The 12,598-nt window shown below is 46.4% G+C and overlaps 1 protein-coding gene across 7 annotated transcripts in view; it reads right to left on the reverse strand.

The window, feature by feature from the left end:
• The window catches only part of ZFYVE27 (zinc finger FYVE-type containing 27), a 37,396-nt gene extending 27,702 nt beyond the window's left edge, over positions 1–9,694 (reverse strand). For 5 of the 7 annotated variants that reach the window (XM_032882864.1, XM_032882848.1, XM_032882856.1 and 2 more), the window contains exons 1-4: positions 9,497–9,694; positions 8,124–8,321; positions 4,000–4,070; positions 2,324–2,510 (exon numbers count right to left, since the gene is read on the reverse strand). In XM_032882864.1, the coding sequence (XP_032738755.1) occupies positions 2,324–2,510; positions 4,000–4,070; positions 8,124–8,320 (455 nt within the window). In that variant the 5' untranslated portion in view covers position 8,321; positions 9,497–9,694. The remainder of the gene's footprint in view (positions 1–2,323; positions 2,511–3,999; positions 4,071–8,123; positions 8,322–9,496) is intronic. The other 2 variants (XM_032882890.1, XM_032882897.1) reach the window with 1 other exon arrangement.
• Positions 9,695–12,598: the final 2,904 nt, after the last annotated feature.

Below are 12,598 nucleotides of genomic sequence, written 5' to 3' on the forward strand. Positions count from 1 at the left end.
GAACCCCCCTCACAGACAGACACACTACAGCTGTAGGATAAATGGCAGGAGAGAGTACTGTGTCTCCACCTGGGCTATAAGGCAGACTCACTTGGAGAGGTTTTTTTTAAATGGATCCACCCCCAGAAGCAATGAATGCACGCTGCACCCAGATCTTGGTTTCTGAAAGGCCCCGTGGAGATATGGCTCATTCCAGAGTGGGGGCAGCGCAAACGTAAGATAACTCTGAATATCATATGCACTCAGAAATGCACTCAACCGACGGATGGCTCCGTCAGTTGAGCACCCAACTCTTGATTTTGGCTCAGGTCATGATCTCAGGGTTATGGGATCAAGCCCCGCATCAAGCTCCATGCTCAGCAGGACATCTGCTTAAGATTTTCTCTCTCCAGGCTGCCTGGGTGGCTCAGTGGGTTAAGCCTCTGCCTTCAGCTCAGGTTATGATCTCAGGGTCCTGGGATCGAGCCCTGCATCGGTCTCTCTGCTCAGCAGGGAGCCTGCTTCCCCCTCTCTGCCTGCCTCTCTGGCTACTTGTGATCTCGGTCTGTGAAATAAACAAATAAAATCTTAAAAAAAAAAAAAAAAAAAAGATCCTCTCTCTCCCTCTACCCCTCCACCCCCATCTTCTCACCCCCATGCGCATGTGCTCCCACACTCTCTAATAAATAAATAAATCTTAAAAAAAAAAAAAGGATGGGACATATCAAAAGAACACAGAAGCCAATTCAAAAGAGCTCCTACTGCCAAACCTAAGACAATCTGAGATCAAAATAATGACAGTAATGGATTACAACCCATTAAATAAAATTAAGAATCTCGAGTTCATACTGATAAGATGGAAGAGCTCTTTCTTAGAGCGGATGCTGGCTAACAACGCCAATTAGAAAATCACCTTCACAGCTATCACAGTAATAAAGTGTTAAAGACAAGACCCAACAATGGCCATTTCACAGCAGCGAAACCTTAACCAAACGACCAAATTCAGCATCTCCCTTAACGGGACAGACTGACATCATATGCCTCCTGATACAATACACTGACAACACATTGCTTGTCATATTCCTGCAAAAAGGCAAAACCTCCATCTAATCATAAGGAGCCAAACAACCCCAAATTGAGGGAAATTCTACACAATAATAAGCTCATCCTATCTAAAAGTGTCAAGGTCATGAGAAACAAAGACTAAGGAAACTATTCCAGGTTACGAAAGACTAAGAAGACATAAAAACTAAATGTAATGTAGGACTTGGGACTGGATTCTGGATGAAGGGAAATGTATATAAAAAACCTTATTAATACTATTGGTAAAATCTGATTATTAACTACATATTAGATAATTGCAAGAATGCTGATGTTAGCCATGTAAAATTTCCTGATTTTAATTATACAATTATAAATACGTAAGAGAAAGTCCTTGTCCTTAGGAGAGAAGTATTTGGAGTAATTAGGCATGATGTCCACACTTACTTTCAACGGTTCGGAAGGAAAAAAAGTAACATGCAAGAGAAAAGCAACAGAAGAAGCCAATGTGGCAAATGTAATCACTGTTGTAGCTGGGCACAGGGCATCTGGGAGTATTATTCTTGCAACTCCCATTTGAGTTTAAAGTCATTTATTTAAAAAAAAAAAAAAAAAAAAGAGTGGGGGGTGTTAAAAACCACAGAGACCCAGACCCCACTCCAGAAAATGGACTCAGACGGGGGCCAGGCCCAAGCCTCTGTTTTTAACTTTTTTTTTAAGCTTTGCAGTTGCTATGGTTAATGTTATTCAATGGTCTTAACGTGGCTCTTCGGAAGTACCAGCTCTGTCACATTTAGGAAGCTTCCTGATATTGTAATGATGGTGACTAACCCTTATTGGACATTTCCTGGGTACCAGACACTCATTCAGTCTTCACAGCTACCTATGAGGCAAGCCTACTATTATGCCATTTAACAGGTGAGGAACCTGAGGCGCAGGGATGCCACAGGTTGCCACACAGCCAGTAAATGGAGGGCTGAGATTTGAACCCTGGCCGTGGCTCATGCATGCATGCACTCCGTTAAGACCCAGAACTGTCTCTCTAGTGGAAAGAACACAGGTTGTTGTGAAATCAGCTAGATCTGGATTCTCATCCCAGCTTGGTCCCCTTTTCGCCATGTAAGCCTTTTTCTTCATCCATAAATGGAGGATACTAACAGGAGCTACCTCCCAGAGCTGTTCAAAAGATGAGAGGGAAGAACCTGATGAGAGGAAAGACCACCTCATACAATGCAAGCACTCAGTGTGGTGGCCGCTGCCACTGTGACCATTTCCCACCGCCCCGGGCCCCTTCCATACTCACAAGCTCTTCACCTCGGCCACAGCCTCGGGCCGAGACAGGCGAACTTTCTGGAGGTCCTCCTGCCTCACGCTGTGATACTTCCTCCGCATCAACTCTGACTCAGGCAGCCGTGCCCGGCAAACCTCCTGAAGGTAGCCCAGAAGGGCAGGCACTGAAATCATTAGGGCACCCACGGAGTACCATGCGCCTACGGATCAATAACACTGCAGGTAAATGAGGAGCAAGGACCGGGGGCCTCTGTCCACCAGAGGCCCACATACTCGCTCCCTCACCTCCTCCAGGGCTCTGTCCAAGAGGCCTTCCCTGATCACCTCAGGTGAAAGAGTGTCTCCCCTGCTCACTCTCCAAGCCTTTAACCCAGCTTTATTTTCCCTCACAAAATTTTTCACCACATGATTGATTGATTATAGGCATAGTTGCTTTCTCCTCCACAAACATGATCTTGAAGGCTGGGACTCCGTCCGTTTGGTCACTACGATAGCCCAGACTCATTTTCTTTTTGTTTTTTAACATTAACTAATCTACGCGAGCACATAGTAGGTGGCTCCTGCCTGGAGTCTGGCCACTAACAGATCCCTGTGACTGACATTCTGACCTTTTGGGCCACTGGGGCAGATCGGAAGCCTTTCGTTTGGCTTTTAGAATACCACAGACACACCACTGTGGACAGAGAAATGGGGAGGCTGAGAGAAAATCCAAAGAAAGACCTTCTTCCATGTAGCATGGTACCCCCAAAGCAAGCTAACAGAGCACTGGGCACACAGTAAATGCTAGTTAAGTATCTGTCATTGGACAAACAGAAAATGGAGGTCTTATGTGAAAACTGGGTTTATTTTCAACCCACTGAATCCATATCTCCATAGGAAACAAAGGAAACACTTGAGAAATGCAAGTTTGATAGAAGAATGAATACATGAATAAAGGACCCAGTGCCTCAGAACACTCTGTCTCAGGCCTTTTACACATCTCCCCCGAGGGGTTTAGCTTTTTCTGCAGCCACTTGTCTGTTCAAACAGGAAAAGGCCTGGGTCCTGGTATATCTGGTCACAAACAGTCCCCAGGAGACATCACTACCCAAGATCTCTAGAGCCACCCACCTGTCCACACATCTACCTCAAAGCCTTCATGCCACAGACCCCTCAGAGCTGGTGACTGCCCAGCAGCCCCCTCCAGGCTCACCAGCTGAGCCAGAGGAAATCAATAGATGTGGCAAAAATCTCTTAACCATTCACCTCCCTGGCACCTTCAGCGCATGTCATGCCCTCACTGACCCTGGAATCAGCTTGGAAATAAAAATGGAAAAAGGTTAAAACACCAGCATTCAGTCAAAAAGGAAACAATAATAATAGCTACAATACACCGGGTCCTTACTCTGTGTCAGGCGCCGTGCTAAATGTAATATACAGGCTACCTCGTTCCTCAACTACTCTCTGAGGAGAGCACTATTATTATCCTCCCTTTAGAGATGAGGAAAATTAGGCCTTGACAAACAGATTAAAGAACATGCCACCTCAACAGTCCAGCCAGGATTCTAGCCTGGAGTGTGTTGCTCCAGAGCCGGTTTTCTGACATCAAGCAGACAGGGAAGGAGGCCAACTCCATGACAAGACAAGGGGCCACTTCTTGGAATTCTTTCCCACGTTCATTCACAGAAATGCCCTGGAATCAGTTCTTACCCTCATTCAAAGTGAGAAACAAGACGTTGAGGCCCAGACAGGTCAGCAAGGAACACAAAGGCGTCTGCCACCTACAACACAAGAAAGTCCTGGTCACTAAAGATGGCCACTCCTCCAATTTGGGCGTGAGAGGGTGGGAGGAGGAGACGGCCATCACGGGTGGGTCATCAAAAGGAGGAACAAGAGGAGGGAGCCTGGAGCTCTGAGTGTCAAGGAAAAATGAAAAGTGTCCACTCACGTGGATAGCGAACTGGGAGAGGAGTTAAGGTCACCCATTAGGCCCCAGGACAAGAAAAGGTATCTTCTCAGAACTAGAAGACCTGTGGAACTTTCTCCCAGAAGGAGAAAAATTTATAAAATACCCGTTAAGAAACCCAGTTAATACTGTTTAACTGTGTTTTGTAATGTTCTGGTCTCTTTAAGAGGTGACGATGATGAACTTTCTTCCTGAAAATGTTCACTTATTCTTTGTACAACTTCACAGGAACATATATATACTCACTGTGCAAGATTCATCTAATAAAGAAATCAAAAGAACAGAACGTGAAGGATTTATGTGACCGCGTTTGTGACTTTCACTTATTTCTGAAATTTTGAGATCTTAACATGGCAATCCAAAAGGCGAAAAGATAATGAAGATTTTGTTTTAATAGATCAAAAAAGAAACTGAAACTGGGGTATAGCATTCTTTCAGCAGACATGCCCTAAGTGAACTGGAACAGCTGGAAGCACATGCAGACCCAGCCCCCACCACCACCACCACCAAACAGCAGTGCAGAAGCCCCCAAAGAAGAAAGGAAGAAGACCAGAGACTTGAGTTGCTGAGGACAAGCAAATTCTGCTCGCTTCATCCCTGACAAAGGACATTTAATAGGGGGAAAGGAGCAAAGATGTAACAATGAAAGCATGGATGCCTAAATTCTAAACAGCAGTGTAGCGGCACCTGGGTGGCTGTTGTCAAGCGTCTGCCTTCAGCTCAGGTCACAGTCCCAGGGTCCTGGGATCGAGCCCTACATTGGGCTCCCTCCTCAGAAGTAAGCCTGCTTCTCCCTCTCCCAATCCCCCTGCTTGTGTTCCCTCTCTTGCTGTCTGTCAAATAAATAAAATCTTTAAAAAAAAAAACAAAAAAAAACAGCAGTGTAGCATTTATAAGGTCAGCCAACTGAGGGAGAGTCAAAGAGAAATAAACAGGTTTGCTGCTGGCAAGCAATGTATTCAGAACTTCAATGTATTTTCTTTTGCTGTGATTGAGGTACTTCAGTTGCTAAATGAGGTTCACTGATTTACGTGCTTCTACTTTTTTGTGGGGGAAGGAGGGCATGGAAGAGCAGAGGGAAAGGGAAAATCTCAAGCAGACACCCCTCTGAGCATGGACTGAGCCAACACAGGGCTTGATCTCATGACCCTGAGATCGCGACCTGAGCCAAAATCAAGAGTCAGACACTTAACCAGCTGAGCCATCCAGGTGCCCCTTTTATTTTTTCATAAAAGTTATGAGTAAGGAATGAAATGACCTCTGTCTGCCTTCCTCTGGAAACTCAGCATCCCCCACTATGCCACCCTAATTAGGCCTCAGAACCAACTAGTGGCAGCTATAAACATAAGAGCCAATTAAAAATCTGGTCTAGGGGCACCTGGGTGGCTCAGTGGGTTAAAGCCTCTGCCTTCGGTTCAGGTCATGATCCCAGGGTCCTGGAATCGAGCCCCACATGGGGCTCTCTGCTTAGCGGGGAGCCTGCTTCCTCCTCTCTCTCTCTCTGCCTGCCTCTCTGCCTACTTGTGATCTCTGTCTGTCCAATAAATAAAATAAAATCTTTTAAAAAATAAATAAATAAATAAATAAAATAAATAAAAATAAAAATCTGGTCTAAAGCCAACTCCATTTCAGAAATTAAAACATCATACAGCCACTCAAGTCACTTAAACTATAAAGCCTCTCCCATTCTTTCTCATGTCTTTACTGACACTTTGGTCACAGAGATCCACCTACTAGAGTAGCTGATCCCAGAACTGAGGAGTCTTTTAAAAATCTACTGCAGCTCTAGGCTTCATACTATCAGACAAAGCTCAAGATTAGGTCCCTCTTGAAAGTCAAATCCTCTTTACTAAGAAAAGAACAATCAAAAGCACAAACTAATCTGACAGCCATTTTCACAGACCAGTGCTCTGTCTCCCAGTGGCACAGAACCACAAGCTCCTGGGGGCTCTTTAGGCCAAATGCTGTTCCCCCTCCATTCAGCTTTAATGAATCACACCACACCCTCAGATTTCTAATTTCATAAAACGGAAAAACCAGAACATGAGTGCCAAGAAGCACTAAGAGACCAGTGTTAGAAAAGGTGAAGGGGCAGGCTGTATTTAACTTCTGTGCTTTGCCACAAAAGAGTAAAATACACATACATGCACATACACCTGCATGTGTGCACAGCAGAAAACCCCAGGGCCCATCCCCTCCACTAAGGAAGACTAAAATTCATTTCAGCTGGATGGTCATGGTGGGATTATAAATCAAGCCTCTCATACCATCATGTCCCCTATCCCTTGCACCAAGGAGACAGTGATCTAATGGCAGAGAATATTGCTATGGAATACAAACTAGCTCACCTCTAGGACTAAAGCCATAAATAAAAGGGGTTCTGGGGGCGCCTGGGTGGCTCAGTGGGTTATAGCTTCCGCCTTCGGCTCAGATCATGATCCCAGTGTCCTGGGATCGAGCCCCAAATCAGGCTCTCTGCTCAGCAGGGAGCCTGCTTCCTCTTCTCTCTCTCTGCCTGCCTCTCCGCCAACTTGTGATCTCTGTCAAATAAATAAATAAATAAAATCTTTAAAAAAAAAAAAAAAGAAAAAGAAAATAAAACAAAAGGGGTTCTGAAAGGAACAGAAAAATGTAAGGCCTTGTTCAGAGAGTTAAAAAATAAACCTCCCACTATTTCCAGACTGAGGTAAGAATGATATTCAATAGTACTCTTAGAGGTTAACCCCACTCCACTCACCCTATCTCTTATCTCTCTCAGAGGACTGGAGAGCTTGATGAAAACTAGAAGCTTCTCCCTTAGAAATAAAACATGCGTGCACATACCAAGTTTTACATGTAGTTTCAGGAGGTTCAGTGAGCCCTAAAGCCCCACTCACAGGTTCTAAGTTATGAAGGGCTGCTCTGTAGGACAACCAGGTTTTACATGGCTCCCTATATTTACGAACACATGACTTTTGTGGGGGAGGGAGTTTCACTTGAATATGATCCAACCTTTAAATCTAACTTCTAATTTGCACCATGAGGAAGCTACCAGACAAATCAAAGTAGGAAATTCTCCAGGACCGTCAGCTCTGTCTCCAGCAAGTCAGTATCATGAAAAGGAAACCATTTTAGATTGAAAAAGACTTAAGGGACATAATAACCACATAGAATGCAGCCCTGGATTGGAATCTGATTTGGCCAAAACATGACATTCTTGGACAACTGAGGAAATCAGAACTGGGTATAATATGCTATCAAGAAATTACTGTTACCTTTATTAGGTGTGATATTGCTTTTTCTCATTAAAAAAAAAAGTCCTTATTATTTAGAAATAAATTGAAGTATTTAAGGAGTGGAATAGCAAGTATCTGTAATTAAAATTGTTTAAGATAAAAAACAGAGTGAGCTGAAAAGAGAAAAAAGGAATCGTAGAGGACGAAAATCAAAGCAAAATAAGAACAAAAAATTTGGAGCTCCACAATCCTAAATTAGCGAAAGGGGTACCTGCTTATTCACAGGCATTTGTATTTAGTATGTTCAAAATTACAAACTAATTTTAATATTAATTATGCTAGTACTGAGAGAGAAGGAAAAAAAAAGCCTCCTTTAAGATTTAGAAGGCCTGATGTTCGAGGCTAGTTAGCAGTCCTGAGGTATGAGCTTACTGAACGACATAGCAGAAACTCTGGTGAAAGACCATATGGTTCCCAGGGCCCTGCCTTTCCCGAGGTGGGTCTGGAATCAACCCAGGGAACCAATGGACTTCCCAGAACCACTCCTCTCTATGGCAGAAAGGATAGCCCAGAAACTGCCTAAACGCTCAGCACAACTATGGAGCAGGAAAGCAGAAGGTCTAGATGGTCAGAGCAACTCTGCGAAGTGTTACCTGAGCAAGTACCGGACACCGTCACCTGCATCCTTCAGAGGTTCCAGGTAGATCTCCAGCCTCTTGTAGGACAGGACCAAGTTGAAAAGATCAAACGCCGGGGACTTGGTAGGGGCAGATGGAGACTCCAGGGGAGCCTCAGGCAACACGCTGGGGCTCACCTCTGGCCCACTCCCCTCACGCTCTGATGTCTGCATCCTGCAACCATAATAATTCCTGACATTTGCACTGTACCCACCACCCTTCTACTTACATTAGTACATGTGGTGCCTATAATAAACCTGTGAGGAAGGGTTACAGGTGAAATACCCATTTCACAGACAGAAGACACAATCAGCAGGATAAAGTGAATTGCCCAGATATAAAAATCCTGTTCTTTTCCCCAGAGATCCATCAAGAGTCTAAACCATAAAGACGGAGTACTCATGGCTGCTGGGAAGAGGCAGTCTGATGTCTAAAAAGAAAAGATGACCTGGAATATTTTCACCTACTCTTGACCTGCTTAATTCCTACCCACCCTTCAGGTAACTGCTGAAACATTGCTCCCTTGATCTGAGAGGATCTTGGCAACCACCCCAGTCTGGAAAGGGAGACCCTCCCCAATGATCCCAACCATGCACTTGCCCTAACAGCATTTATCCCACTAAAGTAAAATTTTGGCTTTCTTGCCATTCTGTGCTTCTTAACTTGGAGCTCCACCAGGTCAAAAACTATGTCTTCCACTTACCACTGCTTTTGCACACAGTGGAAGGTTAATTAATGCTCACTGAATGAGTGAACGAACTGTCCATCCTCTAGGACTCCCATGCTTTCTCCTGCCCCACCACATCTTCTAAAGCTTCCTTCTCCTTTCTGTTCCCAACAACTTCTTGGACCATTCCTGCCCATTACCCTTCCTTTTCCCTCGAACCCCACAGGGCAGTCACCTCCTTCCGTAAGGCCCCGTTTCCACCTCCCCACTCCGATAGGGAGACCCTCACCCTCTTCCTAATTTCGAAGTCCTACCCCAAAACCTAAAAAGAAAAGGAGGGGACGGGGACGGACGGATGGAACCTTGACGCACAGCAGCATAAGCTACTCCCTCGCAGTGGACTGAGACCTGACGGGGACTGGGGGTGGGGATGTGACCAAGGGGCCACTGGGAGCCCAAATACCCGCAGGCCGAGCTCGAACTAAAGGATCCAGGCAGAGGCCAGGACTACCACCACCTCTGCAGCCCACTGAGCCGGCTCCGGCCCTGCGGCCCAGACCGGGAAGGCCACGCCCAAAGTCGCTGGGCCATCAGGTGGCGGCCCCCGCGACGTCCAGGCGCCCAATTCCGCACAGTCGGCAGAGACCCGGAGATGGGGCGGGAGGGGTGGCACTTCACCTACCCGGTCGCGGGGTTGGTGGGGGAGGGGCGGGGACGGCCAGGGACCACTGGAAAGGCCACTAGGCCCCGGAGCGTTTCCTCAGGCCCGCCCCACCCCTAGGACGCGCCTCTTCCAAGGGCCTCTCCGAAATAGCAAATCCGATAGCCTCCTCTGCCTCCCCCACCGCCGCCGCCGCTTCCGGGACGCGAATTGCTCCGCGGCGGCGTGTCCATGACGTCATCACGCCCGCCCCGCCTCCCCCTCCAGCGTTTAGCTCCGCCCGCTCTAGCGCAGGTGAGCACCCTCTTCAGCACTGCGCCTGCGCGTCTTTCCTCGCTTACCCACCCACATTGAACTGGGTCCCAGCGTGACTGCGATTCCCGAAGGATTGCGGAGCAAGAGGCTTACGACCGTGCATATCACCGCTTTGGTTCAAATCCAACACATTCGTCTAAGCAGGAGTCGAATGTCTGTACCCCTTCTCGGAATGACCCATCTGGGGGTTATCACTTACCCCTCCAAACAGCTGGAATGAAGACAGATCCGAATCCCCCACACCAACTACTAAACTATAGTCGGAAATCCTCCTACTTCTTAGATGGGCCTGGCCTTGTTGCTGGTCCAGGCTTGTCTGCTTGGACTCAGCCTCTCCTCCTTCAGGATGAGTCTAGAAGTATAGAAAGATTTTTTTTTTTCTTTAATATCTTAGCTACCTGAAATTTCCCAGGTAGTTAAGTAAATCAGTAATTTACTCCAAAGGCAAATTTTGGTTTCTTTGCAATTCCTTGTTGGGTGGGACTGGACCACTGTCCTCACGCTGCCTGGGGTCAGTAGTATTATTGTTTCTTTCTTCTGGCAGCTCTACAATTGAGAGATATTATTCAAGAATTAGACATTATCTGGGGGGAACTCTGGAGGATATAAGAAAGCTCTAAAGACCAGAAAGGGTCAACAGTTATGGCCAATATCAATGAACAAAGGCTCCCCCTGGTAACTACACACTAGTCAGCTAGACTCTGCTTTGGGAGTCTAACTCTGAATTTTGTATAATCAAGTTCTCCCAGTTCCTTCTTTCCCTTCTCCAGCATTCTGAGTCTTCATTCTTCGCCTCAAATCCTAGCGTCACTGGTAAGTGAAAGAGACTGAAGGAGAAAATAAAATAGTAAAAGAGGATAACGAATAACTTGACATTTTCCTAAAGATTAGTCTTTACATCTCTAAGCGAGAGTGTGTATGGCCCACATGATTGACTCATAAATCTCACTGTGGCCCTCGGAGAAACACTTGTGGGAAATGCTGGGTGGAAGAAGTCGGGGAAAAGGAGTGCGGGGCGCCTGGGTGGCTCAGTTGGGTAAGCGGCTGCCTTTGGCTCAGGTCATGATCCTGGAGTTTTGGGATCGAGTCCTGCATCAGGCTCCCAGCTCCATGGGGAGTCCACTTCTCCCTCTGACCTTCTCCCCTCTCATGTTCTCTTTCACCCTCTCTCTCAAATAAATAAATAAAATCTTAAAAAAAAAAAAAAAGAATGAAAGAAAGAAAAACCAGTGTGGGAAGGGAAGAGACTGTCTAAGCACATCCACCTCCACCAGATGGCTCCCTCACCCACTCTTACTCAAACCTTGGGCGAGTCGCCTTTTAACTTGGAGTTTCTTTTTTTTTTTTTTAAGATTTTTTTATTTATTTATTTGACAGGCAGAGATTACAAGTAGGCAGAGAGGCAAGCAGAGAGAGAGAGGAGGAAGCAGGCTCCCCGCCAAGCAGAGAGCCCGATGCGGGGCTTGATCCCAGGACCCTGGGATCATGACCCAAGCCGAAGGCAGAGGCTTTAAGCCTGAGCCACCCAGGCGCCCCATAACTTGGAGTTTCTGTCTGTGGTCTCTCCTGTCACCATTTCCACCACACACCAGATTTCGTCACGCTTTAAGCTGTATTCATTATATCTTTGTGTGTAACAAATTATTTTAAAATTTACTGCATTAAAACAATAATAAATTTATATTTTCTCACATTGAGTTTTGGCTTTTGGGTGGTTTGGTCAGGAAATGGAGAGCGGCTTCGTGGGCAACTCTGGCTCCAACTTTCATGAGATTGCAGTCAGCTGGTGGCCACAGCTGCCATCATCTGAAAGTTGTTTTTTTTTTTAAGATTTTATTTATTTTTTTGTCAGAGAGAGAGAGAGAGAGAGAGAGCGTGAGAATGAGCACAGGCAGATAGAGTGGCAGGCAGAGGCAGAGCGAGAAGCAGGCTCCCTGCTGAGCAAGGAGCCCGATGTGGGACCCGATCCCAGGACTCTGGGATCATGACCTGAGCCGAAGGCAGCCGCTTAACCAACTGAGCCACCCAGGCGTCCCCATCATCTGAAAGTTTAATGGGGCTGGAGGATTGGCTTCCACAGTGGCTTCCTCACACAGCAGACAAATCTGATGTTGGCATTCTTATGCTATTAGGCTGGGAGGAAGTTTCAGTTCCTCCTCACTTGGCACTCTTCAGAAGGCATCTTGAGTGCCCTCTTGACATGGTGGCTAACTTCCTCCAGAGCAAGAAATCCAAAAGGGAACCACAAGATCTTCTATGATATATCCTCAGAAGTCACACACCATCATTTGTACAATATCCTACTGGTTTTACAGGTCAGAACTATTTGATGTCCCAAAGTATAGTGGGAGGCTTATACAAGAGCGTGACTACCAGGGGTAGTCACGGGGGACAACTTGGAGGCCAGCTTGAAGGCTAGCTACTAGGTGCTGCTCTGTCGGCTTAGAATACCCTTCCTCCTCCACCTGACCTCCTCCCACACACCTTTCAACACCCAGCTTGAATGTCAAGTCTTTTGTGAAGCTTTCCCCAAATAATTCCTCGTTTCCTCCTTTGTGTTTACACAAAACTCTGATCCTATTAAGCACCTATTACTTTTGTTTGTTTGTTTGACAGAGAGAGAGAGAGATCACTAGTAGGCAGAGAGGCAGGCGGAGGGGGAGGGGGGAAGCAGGCTCCCTGCTGAGCAGAGGGGTGGGGGGTTGGCTGGATTGCAGGACCTAAGATCCTGACCTGAGTGGAAGGCAGAGGCTTAACCCACTGAGCCACCCAGGCGTCCCTAAGCACCTATTACTTTGCAGTTCAACC

This window comes from Lontra canadensis, unplaced genomic scaffold, assembly GCF_010015895.1.
Source record: "Lontra canadensis isolate GAN:19392208 unplaced genomic scaffold, GSC_riverotter_1.0 scaffold3, whole genome shotgun sequence".
NCBI classification, from domain to species: domain Eukaryota; kingdom Metazoa; phylum Chordata; class Mammalia; order Carnivora; family Mustelidae; genus Lontra; species Lontra canadensis.